Source organism: Dermacentor variabilis, unplaced genomic scaffold (genome assembly GCF_050947875.1).
Source record: "Dermacentor variabilis isolate Ectoservices unplaced genomic scaffold, ASM5094787v1 scaffold_13, whole genome shotgun sequence".
Classification (NCBI taxonomy): Eukaryota; Metazoa; Arthropoda; class Arachnida; order Ixodida; family Ixodidae; genus Dermacentor; species Dermacentor variabilis.
Genome location: NW_027460291.1, coordinates 36,099,084 through 36,124,908, shown reverse-complemented (window position 1 = coordinate 36,124,908; position 25,825 = coordinate 36,099,084). Strand labels below are relative to the sequence as shown.

Below are 25,825 nucleotides of genomic sequence, written 5' to 3'. Positions count from 1 at the left end.
TGCCACGCCAATGTTAAAATACGAGTGAAAGAACTGCTTGGAGCGTCAAGACAACACGGTGCGTACGCCAGGGCTAGCACGGGGGCAAAAAGCGGCAGCTAATAGATGGCGGCGCCACCACCTACAGAATGTCAGGGCGCCCTAAAAAAAAAAAGGCCTATAGGTACCCAGCTTATACTATGGGTTCCACAAAAAGAGATTCCTCAATTAAACAACGTATAAACGGGCATCGACATTGTTGTAATTTCATTGTTCTTGTTGTTCTTGTTGTCAAACAATGGGCGTCAGCCAGTACGGAGGATGGACCAAGGATCAGGCGGTCTAAAAATATTTAAAAAGATTACAGCGGAACTAAGGCTTGGAAAGACAGAAAATTGGTGAAATAACTTAACGGAGAAATGATAAGAAGGTTACAATAATTTTATAGATAAAATAATTCAAATCACGTAATGAGACAAAACAATCAATAGATATACCTTTTACAATAGAAGACGGTGGTTGCTTTGTGTTCCTATAAATTTGTAAATTGCAATTGCAATCACGGCTCTTCATGCTACTTTCCCTGCGATTCAATTTCTCCCAAGACGCCCCAAGTACGGTATTAAGGCGAATATATTTATTTGACAAGTTCGGCCGTTTTCGTGCTCGGTGGATGGTCAGTGGGCTCTGACGATCGATGGCCAGTGGGCTGGCACGAAAAAAAAAGAACGTTTGCTCGTTGCTTCATTTCGTTCGCTCTCTCTCTCGCTCTCGTTCTTTGGTATGCTCGTTAATTCATTCGAGCTTTTCGCTAACATTGATAACCATTGTAAACGGTTATCACAAGCTTTATTTTTTTCTCTCTATGCTGTCGAGCCTGATACGCTGACCCTCGGTCGTCGACCCTGATTCCCTGACATGTGCGAGGTTATCAAGAGCTGAGAAATGTCGGATGGTTAAAACGACACGATGTCACCTACGTATGGGATGTCATAAGGGTGCAATTGTACCTAGACACGTAGAAACGGCAAACAGCCGGAATGACGTTGCAAGCCCGGGGATGCTCCTTCGAGAAAGCACGGGAGTATGGAAAGAACCAGCTACGCTTACTGCTAATTCGACGCGCCTGCTTCAATGCCACTATAGGTATTTTGGCAGGACAGAAATCCAATTTGAAGCGACGTTAGCTTTATCGCAACTTTGCTGCACGAAAACCAATGGCCGCAGTACATTAAGGTCACAAGCCTGCACTTATGTACGCGGAAAGAGAACTTTAGAGAAAGTAAAGTGCGCTTTGCAAAAAGCCAACTTGACTATGTATATTCAACTCATGTGCATGTGGCCTACGTCTACAACGGGTGGTTTGACGTGGGAAAACGTAATTTTGTCTACACAAACATGTTTTTTATTTCCATCATCCTGCCATCTGCTCCATGAAATAACGATAAAATCTTAAACAAAACCATACCGCCTGTGACCACAGTGGCTTGTACTGAGAGAAAGGAGCGAGGCAACGCACACTGCGCCTGGAAAGATTTCGGAGTAAATATTATTTGCATAAACACTTGCCCACGTTCACTAAGACCGCCTCTCGACAGGCGTCAGAATAGTGTCGAGGTACCTGCCAATTTTTACCGTGTCGTAGTGCGACCTTTTATTACGAAGGCATTCAATGAATTTTATTTATTCTAACGGTTTTTGAACCCGCCGTGGTTGCTCAGTGGCTATGGTGTTGGGCTGCTGAGCACGAGGTCGCGGGATCGAATCCCGGCCATGGCGGCCGCATTTCGATGGGGGCGAAATGCGAAAACACCCGTGTGCTTAGATTTAGGCGCACGTTAAACAACCCCAGGTGGTCAAAATTTCCGGAGTCCTCCACTACGGCGTGCCTCATAATCAGAAAGTGGTTTTGGCACGTAAAACCCCAAATATTATTATTATCTAACGGTTTTTGCAAACTTTCGCCCATTGACGAAACTCCGCAATTGCTGTATTCTGTAGTCATTCATGTATTCTCTAGGAAAATTTAACGCCAGCAAATTTACTTGTACGAGTAGAGTAATTGAAGGGCCCGTAAAACTGTTCGGACAAATTTTGTAGACGCGTAGGTTAGAGCTAAAGTTAATCATTCGCACCACAATTTGTGTGAAGCGTCTCATATTAGGAGAGCTACGGGCCTATTTTCGGTGTCTTTGAACCATCTTCTGGGCACGTCAGGCGCGTACACATTCAATTATGAACCAACTAGCCCAAGCAGGAGTTTTACTTGAGGATATTTCTTCTACATTGGGCCCTTGCTTTCAACGAAACTTTCGCAGCAATCCTACCATTTTGTGCGCCAAATTGATCGCCGTTTAAGCTTGCCAGTCTCGAGTGGCGCCTGTCCTGTCGTTTGTGTTGTTCTTCTGTCCTGGTCTATTGCGCCTTGCTCGATCTTTACACACTGAAGCATGAACCAACTAGCCCAAGCTGAAGTTTTACTGGAGCATATTTCTTCTATATTGGGCCCTTTCTTTCAACGAAGCTTTCGCAGGAATCCTACCATTTTGTGCGTCAAATTGATCGCCGTCTCAGCTTGCCAGTCTCGAGTGGCGCCTGTCCTGTCGTTTGTGTTGTTCTTCTGTCCTGGTCTATTGCGCCTTGCTCGATCTTTACACACTGAAGCATGAACCAACTAGCCCAAGCTGGAGTTTTACTGGAGCATATTTCTTCTACAGTGGGCCCTTTCTTTCAACGAAGCTTTCGCAGCGATCCTGCCATTTTGTGCGTCAACTTGATTGCCGTCTCAGCTTGCCAGTCTCGAGTGGCGCCGGCCCTGTTGTTTGCGTTCTTCTTCTGTCTTGGTCTATTGCGCCTTGCTCTTTACAAATTTAAGGAAGAACCAACTAGCCCAAGCAAGAGTATTACTTCAGCATATTTCTTCTACATTGGGCCCTTTCTTTCGACGAAGCTTTCGCAGCGATCCTGCCATTTTGTGCGTCAACTTGATCGCCTTCTCTGCTAGCCAGTTTCGAGTGGCGCCTGTCCTGTCGTTTGTGTTGTTCTTCTGTCCTGGTCTATTGAGCCTTGCTCGATCTTTACACATTGAAGCATGAAGCAACTAGCCCAAGCAGGAGTTTTACTTGAGGATATTTTTTTTACATTGGGCCCTTTCTTTCAACGAAACTTTCGCAGCAATCCTACCATTTTGTGCGCCAAATTGATCGCCGTCTAAGCTTGCCAGTCTCGAGTGGCGCCTGTCCTGTCGTTTGTGTTGTTCTTCTGTCCTGGTCTATTGCGTCTTGCTCGATCTTTACACACTGAAGCATGAACCAACTAGCCCAAGCTGGAGTTTTACTTGACCATATTTCTTCTACATTGGGCCCTTTCTTTCGATGAAGCTTTCGCGCCGATCCTGCCATTTTCTGCGTCAACTTGATCGCCATATCAGCTTGGCAGTCTCGAGTGGCGCCGGTCCTGTCGTTTGTGTTCTTCTTCTGTCCTGGTCTATTGTGCCTTGCTCGATCTTTACACATTGAAGCATGAAGCAACTAGCCCAAGCAGGAGTTTTACTTGAGCATATTTCTTCTACATTGCGCCCTTTCTTTCAACGAAGCTTTCGCAGCGATCCTGCCATTTTGTGCGTCAACTTGATCGCCGTCTCAGCTTGGCAGTCTCGAGTGGCGTCGCTCCTGTCGTTTGTGTTCTTCTTGTGTCCTGGTCTATTGTGCCTTGCTTGATCTTTACAAATTTAAGTAAGAACCAACTAACCCAAGCAAGAGTATTACTTGAGCATATTTATTCTTCATTGGGCCCCTTCTTTCAACGAAGCTTTCGCAGCGATCCTGCCATTTTGTGCGTCAACTTGATCGCCTTCTCTGCTAGCCAGTTTCGAGTGGCGCCTGTCCTGTCGTTTGTGTTGTTCTTCTGTCCTGGTCTATTGAGCCTTGCTCGATCTTTACACATTGAAGCATGAAGCAACTAGCCCAGGCAGGAGTTTTACTCGAGGATATTTCTTCTACATTGGGCCCTTTCTTTCAACGAAACTTTCGCAGCAATCCTACCATTTTGTGCGCCAAATTGATCGCCGTCTAAGCTTGCCAGTCTCGAGTGGCGCCGGCCCTGTTGTTTGCGTTCTTTTTCTGTCTTGGTCTATTGCGCCTTGCTCGATCTTTACACACTGAAGCATGAACCAACTAGCCCAAGCTGGAGTTTTACTTGAGCATATTTCTTCTACATTGGGCCCTTTCTTTCGATGAAGCTTTCGCGCCGATCCTGCCATTTTCTGCGTCAACTTGATCGCCGTCTCAGCTTGGCAGTCTCGAGTGGCGCCGGTCCTGTCGTTTGTGTTCTTCTTCTGTCCTGGTCTATTGCGCCTTGCTCGATCTTTACACACTGAAGCATGAACCAACTAGCCCAAGCTGGAGTTTTACTGGAGCATATTTCTTCTACAGTGGGCCCTTTCTTTCAACGAAGCTTTCGCAGCGATCCTGCCATTTTGTGCGTCAACTTGATCGCCGTCTCAGCTTGCCAGTCTCGAGTGGCGCCGGCCCTGTTGTTTGCGTTCTTCTTCTGTCTTGGTCTATTGCGCCTTGCTCTTTACAAATTTAAGGAAGAACCAACTAGCCCAAGCAAAAGTATTACTTCAGCATATTTCTTCTACATTGGGCCCTTTCTTTTGACGAAGCTTTCGCAGCGATCCTGTCATTTTGTGCGTCAACTTGATCGCCTTCTCTGCTAGCCAGTTTCGAGTGGCGCCTGTCCTGTCGTTTGTGTTGTTCTTCTGTCCTGGTCTATTGAGCCTTGCTCGATATTTACACACTGAAGCATGAACCAACTAGCCCAAGCTGGAGTTTTACTTGAGCATATTTCTTCTACATTGGGCCCTTTCTTTCGATGAAGCTTTCGCGCCGATCCTGCCATTTTCTGCGTCAACTTGATCGCCGTCTCAGCTTGGCAGTCTCGAGTGGCGTCGCTCCTGTCGTTTGTGTTCTTCTTGTGTCCTGGTCTATTGTGCCTTGCTTGATCTTTACAAATTTAAGTAAGAACCAACTAACCCAAGCAAGAGTATTACTTGAGCATATTTCTTCTACAGTGGGCCCTTTCTTTTAACGAAGCTTTCGCAGCGATCCTGCCATTTTGTGCGTCAACTGGATCGCCGTCTCAGCTTGGTAGTCTCCAGTGGCGCCGGTCCTGTCGCTTGTGTTCTTCTTCTGTCCTGGTCTATTGCGCCTTGCTCTTTACATATTCATGACTTTCAAGATTGTTTATATAACTGTAGTGTTTCAATTCAGTCAGTTGCCGTCGTGTTTCTTTCAGTTCTTTGTCCAGCCGCTTACTTTGTGTTTGACAAATGAGGCTTTGTTTCTGCACCTGAGGAAGTTCTTGTCGAAGGTTTACAATTTCTTGCTTGAACTCTTCAAAGTTACTGTTAATAAAGCCCTTTGAAGGTGCTACTGATTTGAGCTCGGCATTTATGCTGTTGTTTGATCGGTCGATATTTTTTATTTCTGCTTTTACTTCTGACAAAACTTCCGCAAATTTCGCGGCAATTTCCACTATAGTCTTAGCAACCTCCTTTATAGATCCAGGTGGTTTGTCTCCAATACACTTAGTGAATTGACCGAGACCGTCACTCTTTCTACTTTCCATGATGCAAAGCAAAATATCAACTGTACATCATCGAAAATCGCACATCAAACAAGTGTGTAATACGGCAACAGAGAGCAGTTAAGCAGCCTCAATATTCTAAGTAGAAACAGTAAAAAAAAATAGCCGTTAGCGCACCTGCAGCGGTGAAAATACGGTGCTTTTAGCACGCCGTGCTGATAACACGGCTGCCGAACCACTGATGAATCGCCGGGAATCGGTGCTGCTTAAATGCCTCCGCAGAAGGCCCTGCCACGCTGGAAGCGGCCTTATAGGGAAGCACGGTTGACTGTAGTACGCCTGCGCGCTGGTCTACTTGTCTGTCTCCGTCACCTCTTGTAGCCACACCACGCCAGGAAAGCCTGCAACGCTGAAAAATCGGTGGTTTTAGCACGTCGGGCTGGTTACACGACTGCCGAACCACTCTGAAATAAAATGAATAATAAAATGATATAGCTATTCGTTGCAGCGCCCCCGCACTACCTCCTTACAGTCGTCGCCATCGAAAGGTCACAGCTTGGGAAATTGCTGCCCCAGTAATGCTGTGTGATGCTGAGTGTCGACGTAAGAGCTAGGGTGGTTGCTTGGGCTAGTTGATAATTCATGATAAAAACGGCGTACAGCGCGAAGGAAAATCACTGCGAGACATGACATACACTGCGCGGACTTCCAACAACATTTTATTGCGTTGCCACGTCATGTGTGTATATACAAGAGGGCGCATGCGCACAAAATTAAAGGTAGTCAGAAGGCGTGTTCTAACAGCGAGTCACTGTTCTTAGTACAATGACTCATGCTTTTAGTACAATGACTCGCTGTTACAACACGCCTTGTGACTACCTTTCTTTTTCTTCGCATGTTCCTTCTTGTATATATACACATAATGTGGCAAAGCAACAAAATGTTAGAAGTCAGCGCAGTGTATGTCGTGTCTCGCAGCGGTTGTCCTTCACTCTGTACGTCGTTTTTATCACGACGTGTGAGGTCTGGAAGTAGGAGCGGGGATATACAGCATGGAATGTGAAGTTTCTCTGTCTCTCTGTGAATTCAGGCAACTGCTATTTTTGGGGAAAAGATCGACCTAGAACTCTGAAGATTATGCTGGTCATCTACAACACGCTGTTTTCCTCAAGGGTAAACTACTGTCAATTAGTGTGGGCGTCTATAACGAAGCGAAATATACAAAAGCTCTATATACTTCAAAAAAGGTTTCTTCGTGCAGTAGAAAATGTGCACAGTCGTTTTCACACGCACGAAATATTTCCAAAATACAACGTCATGCCTATTATGATGATATACGATAACCAACTAAGTAAGCTTTATAAACAGGAAATAAAAAATGGTGGCACATTCTAAAAACTGTTAGCGAACCTACATAGTGACGCCCCTAGACATGTCACCCGTTACAACGAATACTGGAATGTAAAAACATACCGCACGACATATGGTCTTCAAACACTGGAAAATCAGTTGCCGAGATTATTAAATAAACTGAATAGAGCAAATATAGAGCTCGAATTATGTACATATAAAGAACTCTGGAAATATTATATAAATGATCATGTCTTTGACTGTCGCTGACAATCTGTAATTACGCTACTCTCTAGTAAAGTTTCGTTCGTTCTCCGTCCTCGCTTCACCGTTGGAACTTGAAGCTTCTCGAACGATGATCGGCAGTTGTTGATCAAACGCAGACAGGAAGCGATGCAGATCAGATGTACAAGAAATATTTATACGCAAACTTTTCTATATACATGGCAGGTAAAACAAATACATTACAAAGTTGAACAATTGAGAAACAAAGTCTCACTCTTCGACTGTCTCAATGACTGTTAGAGCCCAGACTCGTTTTAACGTACATAGCACGGAGCCTCACTGATCTATCAGCAATCCTGATTTCAGCCAAGTCTAACGTACATGGTACGGAGCCTCACTGATCTATCAGTAATCCTGATTTCAGCCAAGTCTGAGGGACAGCATGTCGTCCCGATTTTTGTAGCCCAATTACACAAAGAAAAAAAAGGCGGTAGGGCCGTTGGCCCGTCCCACAGGTTGAGTTGCCAATCAGAGTCAAACGTTTGTTAAGCCACAACCCACAGGGATGGGCTTACTCTTCAAAATAAACATATTGGAAAACAAAGCTATTTTCCTTCTTCCCTAAAACTCCGATGCCCTCTCATTTCTCCGTAGTTAGTGACGGGGTCAGCAAAACACGCCAGGCCCGAACAAGTTATCGCTAGACCGTTTCAAATCCCAACGGCGTCTAGGCCGCAAATGTCTCGGAAGCAGGGGCATCGATACCACGTAGTGCGGCCGTACTCAAAGTTTGTCCGCGTGGGAGACTGATGGCCCTCCTTGTACTTCAGAGTTATTGTCTACAAGACAAAGTTCTTCGAGTGCGTGTTTCCAAGACGCCGTCGTCCGAACGCACTCTTTACGTGTGCCCCGCATTCCTGCAGCGTGCACTGTAAGCTGGCCTTCGACACCACACAGGCAGTCGCACCCAACAACAAGGCTGGCGATTGCGTTCCGGACGCGTAGAAGATTAGGTCCATGCTCACTGCTGCGGAACGGGGTCAGAGTTGCTAAGCCCTTCTTAACCTCGGCGGCGCCTCCAATTAGTCAGGCACTCGGGAGCCACACTCACAATACCTTGTACAGCGGTCCCTTTCAAGGCTGGTCTGTGTGGACTCGTGTGACCGTCGGCGGACTGCCAACACCGTGCGCACAATGCCGACTTCCCGGAATCGGCACTCGCCCACCTGGCACCTGCCGCGACGCGTCACTCAACACCGCGCGGTGCCTGTGACCCCACATAACACAGCAACTGTCACCCGGCTGACACGGGGGCAAGTGAACCCCCTCTCTATGCACAAAGCACGTGGCCGATTCGTGACACTTAAGAACCCGAACAATCAGAGCGACCTTACATCTCTTTTTACCCATATTCCGTTATCCTTGTTCTCAACCTACGTATGTTTTAATTAAGTAATTTCTCCTTATTGTAAGTGACCATGTTTTCATTACCCACTTTTATTGTAAAAGTGTGGATGTTATTTTCACCAGGTGAGTGAATTGTATTTATGACTTGTATTTTTGAATTGTAATTTGAATTGCTGTAAATTGTGTTTTTTTTTTACCTTGGTAAGCTATACCATCGTGCGAATTTTTTCTTTTGTAATTGCTTCAAGGTATTTGTTGTGTCATTACTTGCTACCTTATATCACGATCATTTTTGTTTCTATTTCCGGAAAATGGAATTCATTTATCAGGGTGTGTTATGTACAGTACTGTATTGTGTATTGTGAGTTTTTTTTTCTGATGTAAGCAATGCCGCTACACCGCTGTCATGTGCATGCGGTTTTGTCCAGCTGTCATTTATGACAGCTTTTACTGCTGGCCTCCACTGTCGTGTACCCCACATGTGACACAAAAAAGGCATTATTATAAAGGCTACCACAATGCCTACCGCGGCCTCTGGGACCCTCTATCGCCACCTTCGACTAAGCATTGCACACACAAGCAACATTCTTTTTGGCAATGTCCTACTAGAAGTGCATGTTGCTACAACTGTGGCGCCTTGGATTCTTTGGAGCCCATCCTGCTTCAGTGGCCGGCTTACGGAGGCAAACAATTTCGATATAAAATGAACATGGAAAAGCTCGACTAAGGCCCCTTTACTTTGACGCGGATGCTACTTCCCTTGCCTCACCCATGAGAACAGCGCAAGACACTTACTTTTTGTTTTTATATGTTGAACCAATGTATATGTTGAACTAAACTACGACACACCCGCGTAATCTCACCATAAATGGGTTCTATTTTTGATTACGAGTACAGTTTCAAAGTGATTATCTCCCTTGTTGCCTTGGAGGTTTACTCTGGTGTCCATAAAATCCCAAGATCTGCACGTTTTGTTTACTCTTTCTGTCTTCTTCTGCCCGTCATCTTCTAAAGCATTTGTTCCCATTCGTGGCATTCTCCGCCGAGCAGCATGTAGGCGAATATATGCTGACCAATTCATTTGCCTTCCAATGAAGAGCTTTCTCTGTGTTTGTGTGTGGCATTCGTTCGCCGGCTTCAGTTCAAGCCATTAGTTTTGTTCAGTCTGTAGTTATTGGCATCTTTCTTTTTGCATTTCTGTTGGGGTTTGTAGGGTTGCGTTAAGAATATTGTTGTTTATTCCACTGTGGTTGGCAACGAACAAGGTGCCAAATATGTATACTCATCTTTAATCAACTTGGCACGTCGGTCTATTTCTCATATGATTGTTGTTATCTCACAAACAATGCTGAGTTATTTTTATCTGCCGTGGAATTGTCGCGCATGTCAATGGTAGATATTTGCTCATTTAAAGCCGCTCACTCTCCACACATCCGACGTCTCAGCCTTGGGCGTCGCATCAGTACCAGTTCAGTCTCGTTCGGAAAGACTTCCCCGATGCATGAGACAGGCAGCCGATACCTTGAACTGTTTGGTGTACCTACCTCCTGACGCGACTAGTGAATTCGCGGTAAGCGCAGAAAGTGTTTTCAGTTTCCTGTTTTCTTTTTTTCCAGACTACCTTTAAGTGCTGTTCGATTCCGCCGAAAATATATCGTGTATCTAGCCGCATTCATGGCAGCTTGCGTACGGCAGACTCCGACACCACGATGTTAGAACCATTGAGAAATACAATGCCGTGCCACCTTCTGCCACGATCGCTTCTCGTATCTCCCTGTTCCACAAGCTTTTCGGTTTCTTTTTTCCTTTCCAACGAACATGTTGTTTCTCTTTCCGTCTTTCTGTCGTTATTACACTTGGAAGCTCACTGTGCAACGGCGTATGTAACGTCTCCACGCCCCCAGTTGGTGGCGGGACATTTGAATTTCGATAAAGGTATTCATGCCCTTCAAATGCAATTTTCTCGTAAATTATATATTTCTTGGAACGAAACAAGCGTTGCGAGGTTTGTGGAACGGTATTTAAGCGGCCCATGTCAACTTAGTATTTGTTTTTAGTGTCCCTTTAAAGGAAATAGCCTTCTCTGGCTCTTTCGGTCGTTTTCTTGATTGATCGGGGATTGGATCGGCAAGGTAAAGGGTAGCTCCCTCGCTCTATTCCTCGCAGCTCATCCCTCCCTCCCTCTTTCCCTCTCGTTCGTTCGCTTGGGCAATTCCCTTACATTTGCAGTCATCGTCGATGGTTCCTGTGCAATTTTTATTCGTACACGACTGCACTTACGTAATAAAGGATACCTAGTGTGTGAGCTATCACTTGATTTATTATTGCGATAGCAATTATATGGACACTCCAGGCACATTTTTGCCAGAGGCGTCTCCGTCGCCGTGATACTCCGTACAAAGTTCAAGGATGATAACATCATCGCCGCGCGTTGTGTGCTGTATGTGCGAGTGTAAGTACGCGAGGGAAGCCGGCGATCGCGGCTCCATCTGGCTCGCGCGAAGGCAGAAAGCAGGCCAAACACGTTGTCTTCCGTCGCGCGAGAAGCCTTGGGGGGGGGGGGATGGGAGAGAGGGAAGTAGAGAGAGCGAGAGGAGGTTGGGGCGGGCGGGCGGCGTTGTGCTCCGAGAGCAAGAGCGAATTTCGAGACCGGGTGCAAGCGGAACTGATAGTCGTGGCTCAATCTCGCACGCCATATATGGAGGAAAGTGAGGAGGCAACGCGGGAGGAAGGGGGGGGGAAGCTTTGACTCCGTCAACAAGCGCGTAGGTTACACGGCCGCGCACACGTATCTAGAAAGGGGGCATCCACCCAATCGTAGCATGTCTCGTTTTCCCTTAAAATATTACTTTTCTCCACTTTGCGGGTTTCCGCAGAACTATTACCATAATATATAGAAAGGGATCTGCGGACAGCTTATACCTTTGTGCGCGCTGTGTTCTCGCCGCTCTTGCGTTGAAGCGTTAGGCCGCACGACGGTCACTTCGCTGGCTGCTGCTGCCGCGCTTGCTTACACCGGTGTTTTGACAGCGAGTGTCCGAGCTCATCGAGTGTAATGTGTTTGCCTGTTTGTGCGCGCTGACACCGTGCTTGTTATTTCGCTTAGTAAGCGAATATTTCCAAGTTTATACGACGGATAAAACTATTATCCTTCTTCTGATAGCTGTCTACTAATTTGCTATGTCAATCGATGCTTCACCTTTCGAGCACGGCTGCGATTTTTTTTTGTCTCTTGCGAAGTTTCCATGTCTTGTTACTAGTCAGATTGTTCTCACTAACGTGATGCATGCCTGTGGTGAATCACATACCACGTCTTAGTATCACGAAGTTGTCCAGTCTTACTTGAATTACAGCTTAAATATTTACTATCATCTGCCCTCGTGATGACCCATCGTGGTGGCGTAGTTGCTTTGGCATTGAGCTGATAAGACCGAGCGCCCATCTGCCGTATACTTGGTGTATGTTAAGGAAGCCCAGGTGGTCAAAATCCCGCAGTCCCACACTACGTTGTGCCTCATGACCAAATCGCAGTGTTGTCATGTAAAACCTCAGAATTTAATTTTGTCCTCGTGATGTTTTCTTCATTTTATGATTGCCATGACTATTTTAGTGATCTTCGTTATTTATCCAGAGACTGCTGTTCACAAGCTGACTTGTAAATTGTGTTACGTACAATAAAACGCGCATAAGATTTCTGCTATCCTGTTTTCTTCTCGTTGAAGTTGAAATTTTCATTACCTCCCGCATCGGTGCTACTTATGATTCGCGTTTATTCTGAATATATTCAATAGTGAGTCGACTTATATTCGCATAATATTCTACATTTAGTAATTTTCTGCGTTTATAGGTACTGTAAATAAATAAATTTGAGCGAAGAGGAGGAACGCTATGATGAGCCCACAGTTTTTCACTATAACACCTAGAGGAAAATCTGGCGCCACCGTCTATGGAGGTTTCCTAAAGGGCGGTGTGCCGTCATGGGAATGACGGTATATGTGCCTGCGAGGCTTGTGTTGGCTGGTGTCGCAAAAGGCTTTGTCTAAAACGTGGATATGGCTACACAAATAACGTGTTTTTGAAGTAAAATCTTCATAAAATATTTCTATTCACGCATGTTACATCTTCCAGTGAAGTTTACTCACCTAACATGCATAAAACGCGAGGAAAAGCAAGAACAGACGACAAAGTGTTCCAATGCGAGCGGGAATCTTGTCGTCTGTCCTCCAACTTTAGCTGCCCGCTGATACTTTTTACGTGTCATGTAATTGTACATGCAATAACAAGTTCTCAAAGTTGAACAAAACATGTTTTTGTGTAATGTAAAGCTAAAACAGCTTTTTACGTGCTGTTTTAGTAGAAAATGAATCATTGTGACAGACGGAGCGGTGCTTGCCAGGTGCGTCTTCAAAGTGTCCAGGCACTCCGGGAACGATGCCAATCCGAAATCACAATATACCGGCATTCCCATGCATACCGCAGTGCAGTAGCGCCAGATTTCACTTTAGGTAATATAGTGAGAAACTTTATGCGTGAGCCATCCTCTCCAACGCTTTCTAGTGGGTCAATCTCTCGAGCGCATTGCTCGGGGCATAGTATCATACAATAATTACTAGGGGGAACTCTGGCGCTAGTGTTTACGAGAGCGGTTGAGCCAGAAATTATGGGAAGTACATGGATCTGCCTTTGTCCTTCTGGCTTCAAATGGCTTCAGGACTTTTAAACTTGTCATTTTCAACAATGTACTGCGTATTAAATAATTAAATATACATTATTAAAATTGTCCGACGGCTGGATTCGAGCATAGGACCTCTAGCACAGATTCCTGATGTTCACCATTAAGTCGCGGACGCATGCATTGACAAGCGATGTGAAACGCCCTAAGCAATTTATCGCAGGCATACCACTGCCTTGAGACCCTTGCGTGTTTTTATTTGTTCACCTCGACAAGCTCAAGCGTTTCAATTAGTAGCAAATGTGTATGTTCGCAGCTTCTTCTGCACTTCTCAGAGTATATATTGCTCTGAAATTTGCGACAATGAAGGCATGAAAGCGTAATATACAAAGCCACAAGAACCTCTGAATCGACAAGCACGACGACGAAGCGAATTCATGTACTTCCCATCATTGCCATGGTGGGTCAACGACTGCGGGACCAGAGTTCCCTCTAGTATATTGTAGGAAACTGTGGCTCAGCGAAACGTCGCACGTGCTGCGTCCGTGGCGTGTTTTCACGGTCGACCCAAATGCGGGTGACTAACAAACACCCTTCAAGTGATTGACGTCCTACAACGTCAATCCTGGAACCTCGATCCCGCGCTCTACGCTCCACCATGCCTGAAGACGCGTCCCAGCAAACGCTTCCTACTCCTTCCCTGCAAGCGCCTCCTCAGTCAGTCATGTGCTGTGTGTGCCTTCCTACAAAGACCCTGTCATTTTCAGCGGCGCGTACGACAACGACGTGGACTGGCTGGAGTGATATGCGAAGGTAAGCGCCCAGAACAAATAGGACAATCCCGCAAAGCTGAGCAACGTGTTCTTCCATCTTGCGGGTGTCGCCAGTCTCTGGTAAAACAATCATGAGACCGATTTTCCGACGTGGTCCTCATTCAAGGCCTCTTTAGTGGCTGTGGTTAGTCGCCCTGCTGTGCACAAGCTGTGTGCGGAATCACGCTTGCGAGAACCTGCACAGCAGCCGCGTGAACCATTTACAAGCTGCAGTGAAGGTGTTCTGGACTTGTATAAGAGAGTCGATGTGACGACGTCGAATCTTGCCAGACTAGCGCCAACATCTTCTTGCGGCTGCACCATTGCGCTACGCTGAAGTCGTTGCCACGCGCTAACAGGTCCCGTTGGCTGCACCACTCGGCTACGCTGACGTCGTCGCGACGACCCAACCACTTTCTCCAAATATGCCTCTCCGCTATGGCGACGTCATGGCGAGGCCCCCACTGCAGCCCGCCATGCAGCCGTATCAGCAGCCGCCACAGGACGCGTACTACGTACGCGTCCTGTGACAGAGATGGGGACTGCCCCAGAGAACCGGTGGCGTAACCCCGATAACCGGTCAATATGTTTGCGTGCGCTATACGCCGGTCACATCTCACGCTAGTGTAATTGTGTGCAGCCACCTAGACACGGGTGGGGAGACACAAGTCACCCCAACCGTCTGCATTTGACCCCCCGTCGGGTATGTCACCGACATTCCGCCCGACACGAACTCGCCGCCGTTCACCGTCTCCTCGCCGTCGCTCACGGTCGCCGATGCGACTTCGCCCCCGTAACGCGGGTCGAGGAAAACTAATCGTCGCTGTCCAAGTGGCATGGACTGCGAGAACGCTGAAATGTTTAAGTCCTTAACGCTATCCCTCGAACGTAATCGAAGTGTTTGTTGACGGTGTTTACGCGTCTGCACTAGTGGACACAGGAGCCGCCGTATGGGTTCTGGTCAGTAAGCTTTGCCGCTTACTTCGGAAAGTCACGACGCCCCCTTCTGGTCCACCCCTGAGCACAGCCAATGCTCAGCATATTCACTACTTAGCGTCTGGCACTTTTCACATTGTCATTGACGACGTTATAGGCCATAGAATTCATCCTTTCCTCATGCTTTCATGACCTAATCCTCGGCTGAGATTTTCTCTCGCGCCGCAATGCCGTTACCATTGCGCACTGGCCGAAATAAAACTATCGCGGCTGTTACATTTGCCGCTCACCGACAGTTCTTCGCTTTCAATGAAACTACTAGTCCAAGTGGACATCCACATTTATCCGAACGCGTGAATGATCGTGCCCATGTACTGCAGCGGACTCTCCGACACTGCTGCACTATACTGTCTCAATCTGACTGCTTTTTCACTCGGAAAGGTCTGCTGCTACCTTTTCCGACAGTGGACATCAGACAGGGCTACAGCACAGTTTTCGTTTGCAACTTTTTCCCATACCCTGTGATGCTGTTCCGAAGGTAATGTCTGGGCAATGTAGAAGCCATCGAAAACGTGCAAGTTATTGAGGCGCCCAGTGACAATTACTGTGCTAGTTGCAGTGCGCTCAGTGCTGTTTCTACGCGTGACCCATCACCAAGTGATGTGTTTGGTTCTTCTATTACCGATGAGCTTACATTAGTACAGCGGTCTCCGCTTTTACGCCTCTTAGAATAAATTCGTTGTTTCAATGCAATGGAGCCTTCCCTGGGTCGGTCGTCAGCTGTTACACATTGTATCGACACTCGCTGGCAACCGCCATTGCGGCAACGTCCGCATCGCGCATCTCCTGCGGAATGTTGTGTAAATCAACGAGAAAGTCGACGGCATGCGTCGCCGCGAGGTGATAAGACCTTCCAACAGCCCATGGACATCCCCTGTCGTCCGTGTTATGAAGAACGATGGTTTTGTGCGACTCTGTGTGTACTACCGGCGCCTTAGCGAGATAACTCGCAAGGACGTCAGCCCTCTCCCTCGCGTAGACGGTGCGATTGACAGCCCACAAGGCGCAGAATTTTTTACGTTGCTAGATTCGCGCTCAGTATACTAGCAAGTACTCATTGCAGGCCCCGACCGGCCGAAGATGGTTTTTGCCACACCCGACGACTTATACGAATTTAACATCATGCCTTTTGCACTTTGTAATGTGCCTGCAAAGTTTGAGCGCATGATGGACAGTTCTGCGTGGCTTGAAGTGGCGCAGGGGCTTGTGCTATCTTCACGACATTGTTTGTGCTACCGACTTCACCACGCACCATCAACGGCTCCGGCGTGTTTTGACATCTCTAGAAAACGCTGGCCTTCAACGAAACTCAAAGAAGCGCCAATTTGCAGCTCGGCAGCTGGCGCTTCTAGATTACATCGTATTCGAGAATGGAATTCTCCCCGATCCAGCCAAACTTCGGGCTGTCGCCGAATTCCCTCAGCCAATGTCCGTCAAAAAATTGCGCTGTTTCATAGGTCTCTGCTCCTACTTCAGAGACGCTTCATTTGCAATTCTGCAGCCACCATATCGCCCCTGACAAAGATATTTAGAAGCAACGGACCCCTCACTTCGTGGTCGTCCAAGTGCAACGAGGCCTTCACAAACCTCCGTCGTTTGCTAACGTCTCCGCCAATTTTGCGTCATTACCACCCGACAGCCCCTGCCGAGGCGCACTTAGATGCTAGCGATGTTGGCCTCGGCTCTCTTCTTGCCCAGCACAAACAAGGTATTCCTGACTATATCGCGGCTTATGCAAGTCGTACGCTTACGAGAGCCGAGACAAATCACACAGAGAAAAAGAATGCCTGTCCATCATCTGCGCCCTTACTAAGTTCCTGTCTTATTTGTATAGCAGTAAACTTGATGCAGTCGCGGACCACCATGAACTATATTGGCTATCGTCCTTGAAGGATCTTTCAGGCCGTCTTGCCCGATGGACACCTTGCCTGCAGGACTACAACATCCGCGTGCTGTACCGCAGCGAACGCCAGCATTCTGACGCCGACGCCCTCTCCTTTGCCCGACGGCAATGCCTCCTGCTCACTAGCCCAGTTTGCCGTTTCTTCGCTCGACCTTACCACCATAGCTTCTGAGCAGCACAAAGACCATTGAACTGCCTCCCTTACAGACTTGCTTTCTGGTTCATCAGCCCAACCAGCCACTCGCACGTTGCGTCGTCAAGCTGACCATTTCACTTGCTTCACCAAAGTAGTTATAACTCCGACGAGCGCCAAGGGTTGTTAGTAGTACCTCGCAGTCTGCGTTCCGAATTGTGTGCAGCTTTCCACGCCGATCCACAGTGTGCACACTCGGGAGTTTTCAAAGCTTATGAATGCCTTGGACGGCGGTACTACTTGCGAGCGATGTACAGCTACGTTCAGAAGTTCGTTTGCTTTTTCCCCAATGATCAGTGCGGGAAATCTTCACCCCGCGTCTCTCCAGCCATTCTGCAACCTTTACTTAGCCCTACCCGGCCGTTTGGGCGCGTCACCATTGAATTGTATTGGCCCCTTCCCCTGACATCGGCTGGAAAACGCTGGGCCATTGTGGCAGTTGAACAGCTCACGAGATGCACCGACACTGCCACCCTCCCGGCAGTTGCACAGCGCACGATGTTGCCTCTTTCCTGCTTGGTCGATTCATACTGCGTCATGGGCCACCTCAAGAACTGCTCACTGACCGTGGATGTGCTTTCCTATCCGATGTAGTTGAAGCCTTTCTTAGACTTCCACGTTCTTAATCGCACACTACGGCGTTACCATCCTCAAACCGATGGCCTTACAGAACGCTTCAACCGTACGCTCGGTGACATGCTTGTCATGCTTGCCATGTACGCCGCCTCCCACCACACAAATTGCGATGTCATTCTGTCCTTTACAACCTACACGTACAACACTGGAACTTATAGCACTACCAGCTTTACACCTTTTTCTTACTGTACGGTCGGCACCCGTCGCACACCATCGACACACAATTCTACCTTACCAGCTGGATGCATCTGAATATGCGGCCATTTCTGCCACGGCGAAAAATGTTGAACAGTGCCGCGATATGACATGGGCCTTTGCCTCTAATGACCACGAGCTCCAGAAGAGCACTCGCGGTGAGACCACTTATGCGCCCACCTTCCTTCCTGGAGCGCTTGTGACTCTCAGCTCCTTCCGCGGCACTTGGTTTCTCTTTAAAACTACTGCCGAAGTGTGGAAGGCCCTACCTTATCGTCGAACGCGCATCCCTCGTCATGTACGTGATCGAACTGGTTGAACAGTCTTCGGACATGCGCCGTCGTGAACTCGACATTGCCAACCTCGAGACCCTCAAGCCCTACTATGATCCACTCATAGCGAGGAGCTGTTAGGTCGCGCGACGGCTCCCTTTTGTTCCTGAGGGAAATTGTAGCGAAGAAGAGTAACACTACTGTGGACCATTCTCTCCAGCGCTTTCTAGTGGGCCAACCTCTCCATCGCATTGCTCAGAGAACGCCGCTCGTTGTCAGTCCGTGCCCTGCTCGGATGGTCAGCCCAAACGCTGGTGACTAATAAACACCTTTAAAAAATAAACAAATCAATATCTTCTAACCTAACCTGCTCCTAGAGATCGTCTAACCGGTATCACGAGCACAAGCAGCGGCCGTCATTCCTTTCTGCAGATCCGTGATTCCGCCTTTCGGCTGTCGCTCAATGTTGTCCGTCCGTGCTGTTTTTGTTGCCCTCGCAAAACAACTTGAATGTGACTGTGACTGAACGTTGCTTTTCAGTACAAACAGTTGCGAGTCACTCGACTCCTTTGAGCAGATAGTTTACTGTGTAACACTCGTGACTCGCTACCTGCCTTTCATGCTGCAGGGCCCACGCTTTTGCGAGAACAGCAAACCAACTAAAGAGGAACAGGCTGACTTCGATGAGAAGGTCCTGGGGGGAATCCAGCGCCTCATCGGCGAAGGTCCGTTCGCCACCGGGGACACGCTCACCGTAGCTGATCTTAGCATCCTCGCCATCCTGGTTCTCTCACTTGACGTAAGTACCACTTATTGAAGAGTCTGTCTTGATTTATTTCTTTGTTTTGGCCACCTGATTATTGATACGTGGACCATAGGCAAGACAGGAAAGTTAACGCTTCACACATGCTTATCTGACAACGTGGAATTCACGTATATTTTCCCATTTATTCATGAAAAGCAACCACCTATCTGCAGTTCCCGCCTGTCTACCAACACTAGCGATTGTAATGTCTTCAATGCTTTTTTCCGATCTCATTTCATGCCACAGTCGGCATTCTTCTTAGTTTTGTTCCTTTCTGAATCGGCGTCCGCTTCATTCTACATGCATGTGCAGTTTAGGCGACAGACGTTTGTCCCCAGTTCATTTGTTAGTTCTCACTTAAGTGTCTCGCACTTTCTCATTCTCCCTTCATACCGTACGGTAGCTATGATTTAGAAAAACGTCGATTCAGCTTCTTACTCATCAGGAACCAGAACAGCCTTGTATATATGTCTGCATACATGCCAATATATCGCTGAAAACGCGCAAATAAACCGTGGCTAGTGATACAGACTCCCATCTCAATAAAAGTCAAAAGCCTGCAATTGAGAATTTCTCGATTTTGTTCCAGTTCTGCCAAGCCTTTTATATACCTGGACCTTTATTAGCACTTTCCGATCTGCGCCTATGCTGGACATCATCCGGTTTCCTTAATTCGTCGTATTGGGGGGAGAGGGGGGTAGTGGCGTGTGCATGCAACTTACTATATCGCACGTCAATCAATTTTGTTGAGTTTGCGTGTGGCCATGCATGGGATAAAACAAAACACGTTCCCATGATCTGTTCTCACAAGTCAGATGTTTCGAACGCAGAATTTTTTCGCTACGGAATAGCACATGAGCGCAGCGATCTCCTCTTCAAGAATTAAGTCTAGTTAAACGAAAGCAATACAAAATGATTGCCCGCAGTTTTGATCGCATCCCATTACATCAGTGCAGGTGTGAGAACCGCGCTGTCAGATGTCCTCTGTTACAGAAGATCCTCGTGTCGGCTCCTACTTAGTTTCTGTGTTTCCTTCCGTCTCTTTTCCAGATTGGCTACGTCGACAAAGCCAGGTTTCCTGATCTCTTCGAGTACTACGGGCGCGTAAAAGGCGCGCTGCCTTACTTCGATGACGTATATGGTTCTACTATTAGGCTATACCGTCGCATTTGGGCTCAGCTGCAGTAAGCTGCTGTTTACGTCTGTAGACACCAGCGAATGTGGAGAAGTAAAGTCGTTCATTGATGCCCAACGGTCTCTCTGCACTTATCTATTGCGTCGATGTGACGGCGTCCTTCTCTGGAGTACGTCGTTTCTGACTTATGATCTGCTCCACCGTTAGCACAGCTGATGCCGCCGCTAACTACACGTGATGAAACTTTTTACTGTGCATGTGCGAGAACACGCGCGCGTACACGTGGCCAAAACACTTCCTCTGACACCATGACAAAAAAAAAATAATACATATCGAGAGTTCTCTGCATACCACTTACAGCAGCTGCGCACTAGACGGCACACGGATTGGCGGCGCGCTGCAGTGAGGAAACATTGTGTTTACAGTGAAATCTAAACGTTCGGTGCTGACTTATCAAGCGTGGAGTATCTATCACACGGCGCTTCTGTTGGAATTTCTTATGGATCGACCTTTCATTGCACTACCACCGCGGCAGCACTCTCTCTTTAGTTTACCTTTTTGGCACCTCGCCTCTTCCTCTTCGGAGAAATTGATTTTCATTGAACTGCGCAAAAAAGAGGACAATGACGTAAACTGGACGCACACGAGCACTGTCTTCGTCCAGCTTACGTCATTTCCGCCTGTTTCACTGTTCAGAGTTAAATCACAAACTAGCGCACTCGGCCATCCGGCGAAGTTACTTAGTGGAAGCCTGGCTGACATTACCTGAACAGATCACAATGCTCACTAGGCTAACTACAATTTCATCCTATACAAAGTTAGACTTGAGCAACATGTTACTATTGCAGAAATAAAAAAAATTATCAGGTTTTACGTGCCGAAACCACTACCTGATTATGAGGCTCACCGTAATTGGGGACTCCGGAGATTTGGACCACCCGGGTTTTTTTAACGTTCACCTAGGTCTAAGCAAACGGGTGTTTTCGCATTTCGCCCCCACCTATATGCGGCCGCCGTGGCATGGATTCGATCCCATGACCTCGTGCATAGCAGCCCAACAACATAGCCACTAGGCAAACGAGGCGGGTGGAAATTATTCATTTATTTTTATTTACACAATACTGCAGGCAGCAATGCTGCCCAAGCAGGAGAGGGTTTACATAAGATGCTTTATCAACATATTTTCAAATGAAACAGAAGTGCATTCAACAACACATTCCGGTCAATCATTCTTCGCTCGTAAGCGGAAAAAATGATTTCTGAAAGATTTTAGTTCGAGCAAAGTATGACTGAACTACTTTTGAATGAAAAATACGCGACGACCTTTGTGAAGCATGGGTAATATATGTGGCATTTGCTAAACCTGTTTGATTATGAAACGAGTAAAAAAAAAATCAACCTGGCGATTTTACGGCGCACGTGGAGCGGATCCAGTCCCAGTTGGCCTAACATGCCAGAAACTGATGTTTTGTAATCAGAGCAAATAAACCGTGCAGCCAGGCGGTGAATTCGTTCAAGTTTGTCAATTTCCTTTTTAATGAACGGGTCCCACACTATGGAAACATACTCTAGGACTGGGCGTACGAGGGAACGATAAGCTTGCAGCTTGACAGATGAAGGGGACTTTTTTAGCTTTCTACGTAGAAAGCAAAGTTTTTTGAAAGCTTCGTTGCATATGTTGTTAATATGGGTGTTCCATTTGAGGTTACTGTTAATTGTTATGCCTAAATATTTAACAGAGGTAATTGATTCGAGGTTCCGATTGCCAATGTGGTAAGTATAAAGTAGTGGTTTTCGTTTCAATGTTATCGTCATTGACACTGTTTTGGAAAATTTTATTTGCATTCCTCTGTTGTCGCACCAGTCCGCGAGTTTACAAAGACTATTAAGTGTATCCTGGCATGAAGAACTCGTTACAGTGGAATAGATGACACAATCATCAACAAACTATTTCGCCTTCACATTGGGATCCAAATTTTTAGCAATATCATTTACATGGATAAGAAACAGCAGGTGTCCGAACACTGACCCCTGTTGTACACCGGATGAAACAGGCAGGCTATTAGATTTCACACCATCGATTTCCACAAACTGAACACGATTCGCTAAATAAGCTTGAATCCAATATACCATATTTTCTGGTAATTCAAGTGTTTTGAGAATTTCAATTAGATTTGTATGTGGCACACGGTCAAATGCCGTTGACAAGTCTAGGAATATAGCGTCAATCTGCAGGCGGTCATCAATGGCACTGGCAAAGTCATGTACAATGGATAACAATTGAGTTGAGGTTGAAAACTTTCCACGAAAGCCATGCTGAAAATCAACAAAAATTTATTCGCTTCCAAGTGGTTAGATATGTGATTAGCGATAATATGCTCCAAGAGATTACAACACGTGCTTATGAGGGAAATAGGTCTATAATTGTTAGGACTAAGTTCATCACCTGATTTAAACACCGGTATTACTAGCGAATGAATGCAGAAATGCAGAATGAATACTAGAAATGAATGCAGAAGCATATCGAATTGGGCTGGTTCGGCAGAAATGAAGCCGGGTAACTGATTCATGCACTTAGCATAGATACGAAAACTGCCACCAGTTTTGGAGATAACCCATCCCCAAAATCTGCGGAAAAATTTTTAGTGGGTTTTCAGTTAGTATCTTGCCGCAGTGCAAGTAAGTTAGGATTTTGTAAGCCTAACTTGAACGCCAGAGCAATTCGTAGCTATTTGGGGGAAAGTATCTCAAACGTGGTGGCAGTCTCCGGTTTTATGCGAAGTAAATATGATGTTACTACTCTGCTTCAATTCTACTATTGTGATATGGGCCTTGAATTTAGCAAATGAAAAGTGAATTAGTAAAAATTTCTGGATTCACCAGCTGAACGCTTCTATTTTGCAAGTAATCTCCGCCTGTTTCTGTATCCCAACTTAAGAAATTGAATTTTACTATTTTCCACAGGTAATCTTAAAAATTCTTTCAAAGTTACTAAAAAGCATGATAGCCATAGCTCGTATATGGAGAAAAAAATGTCATATCCCCAGAAAGTTGAACTCGTAATGTGCAATAGAACGGTACAAGAACATAATGACGCTTCCCGATTTTATTCAACGTAGTGATTATGTGGTTCCAATGTGGAAATAGCGTTCGTGGAGTCTATTCCCTAAGAGATCTCGTGCAGAAATTGGAAGAAGTTATTCAAAGCATTGACCAACAAATTGTAAAGGTATGCTTGAGGAACAATATGCTAAATATTAAGCTAATGTTTGATAGCCTGACAAGGAAACAAGCTTTCTGAATTGTCAGTCAACGTCTTTAAGTTGTGCGGGACTACTTTTATGCACACTTAATACGGGGGAATCCTGGTTATGGAAGAAAATTTCTGCAGGAAAAAAAAAGTGTCAACCTGGTGCCGGCGCTAAAGAAAAGGTCGATGTACAGGGTTGTCGAAATTATCCGATGATCTTTGTCTCAATTCTGTATTTTTCGTACTAATGATTCACTTAATCCAGCGCATTGTATTTAACCCGCGATCGCGCTGACGCTCATCCAGCCTCCTTGGTCGTCCTGCAGCGCAGGAGTCGCTCGTTGTATTTAGAAGTCTCGGCAACCACGCATCTGTATTATTTAACCGTTTTCCACTACGGCCCCCAGCGCTTCACTGCGTCCTCCTGGCGGGCCCGATACGAATGACGCATTTGGGTGATTAGCTAGATCTGGTCTCGCGAGATTCGGCAATCTTAGTCGACACGCGCAAGCACGCGTCAACGACGCCATCTCATTGGCCGGTGGAACGCGCTGTCGACAAGTGTCTCACGACGGGGCAGCACGTTGTCGTTGCAAATTCATCAGGGGTAATTGCAATCTGGCGTTTTCAGCGTGCCAGCACAGAGCAACAAATTCAACAAGATCGGACACTCCCATAGTGCCCAGCACCCGAATTGACTATAACGCACCAAGCGGATCATGTGATATGAACCACACTTCCAGCTGCGGTTTTCAGCACGCGCAGTTTGAGCGCTGGCTATAGTACGTGTCACGCCGGCTGTGCTCATCGATGCGGCATTTGCTTCTTCTGCTCAACCACGCGCTGTCTTCGTGCGGAATCTTTTCTTTTTTCGTTTAGTAAAATAAATACGATTGCGAACGATCTTTACAAGCCTTGGTCGTAGCTGTCCTCTGTGCCATGTGCAATTTCATAAAGTAGACGCAAGACGACTTGCAAATGAGGAAAACTATAAAAATGCTCGCTCCGGGCTTTGCTCTGCATTCATCCAACGTTGCGGCACCAAGTAAGTAGCAGTAGTTCCCTTACGAAGCTCCACCGGACGGCATCACCTTAAAAAGGCAAATTACAAGCAAGTGCCATTTTGGTATTTAGACCTTATAGGAAAACTGCGTGATGCTAAACGTACGAAAATGGTGAATCGACCACATTACGAACAAAGACAATTTGCTTTTACAAACATGGCGTAGAATATACCAGACTCATTCCAAACATACAATGCATAAAACATGACTACCTGATTTCCATGCATTCCCCCATTCCTAGGCCTTATTTCCTGCTCCTTAGAAGCCCAAATACACTGGTGACTGCGCGTTTTCGACACTGGCTCGGCTGACGCGAAGCATCACAAATTTGGCCGCGTAAGGCTCAATCAATGCAATACTAAGCAAAGTTACACGAACTGCGCCACAGCGACCGACCTCTCTTTCACTAACTACATTATGACGCCCGGCGCGGCCCGCAGCGTGCCCATTAAGTACCCCAAAAAGTAAGGAAACAAGTTGCAATAGCGTTGGCGCCCACAGAGCGTCACAAACATGTCCCGGTAAGGTTGAGTGCACGCTGAATGGCGCCACAGCAGCCGAGATGTATTTCGCTAACTGCTGCGCAACGCCCGATGCGGCCAATTCAGCCTGAATTGCTTGAAATGCAGCGTAGACTGTCCAACGAAATTTCTCACCTAGCCGTGGTCCAGTTGCGCAGGAGTGCTGTGTCAAAGTGCAGTAGGAACGCAAAAATACGCTGAGAGCACAAGAGACCAGAGCTACATAAAAAAGAAAAGAAAAAAGAAACGGTACGCCGAGCAGGCGAACTCGCATGCGCAGTTGGCCTCGTTCGCTTCGGTGGCCTGTCAGGTGCGTGGCGCATGCACGCGGCGTGTCAGGGGTGTCATTTGTTTGTCGGTAGGCGATGGAAGAAAAAATGTCTCAAATGCAACTTGGTATATACGCAAAACTCTTTAGTTTCAGGGGAAGAAATACAAAAATGAAACAATTTCTCGATTTCACTTCATTCTTTGTTTCCGATGCTCGCGTCAGCTAACGGCTTATGTGAACACTAGGCGCGACGTGTTTCTTGTTGTCCGTTTTAGCCGAGTGTCCGCTCTTCATTAATTTCTTTCTCAATGGTGCCAAGCAATTGCCGGCGAAGCCGGACACTTCACGCCTGTGGCTCAAGAACCGCCGAAGAATTGGTCTCTAAAGTTCGCCGCGTCGAACAGCGTCCGCATCATGAGCATCGCCGGCGATGATCAGCTGGGGCCGCAGCTCGTGTGCAGAAATGCGCGACTAACAAGCGCTTTTTCGTTTCGCGAAGGCGCAAACTGCACGCTCTCTCGAGTGCACCCGAACTGTAGACCAGCATGCA

The 25,825-nt window shown here is 46.8% G+C and overlaps 1 protein-coding gene across 1 annotated transcript in view; it reads left to right on the top strand.

The window, feature by feature from the left end:
* LOC142566840 (glutathione S-transferase 2-like) overlaps positions 1 to 25,825 on the top strand; it is a 257,913-nt gene that overhangs the window by 154,011 nt on the left and 78,077 nt on the right. Inside the window, exon 2 of the mRNA XM_075677741.1 lies at positions 18,858 to 19,028. Within this exon, the coding sequence (XP_075533856.1) occupies positions 18,858 to 19,028 (171 nt within the window). The remainder of the gene's footprint in view (positions 1 to 18,857; positions 19,029 to 25,825) is intronic.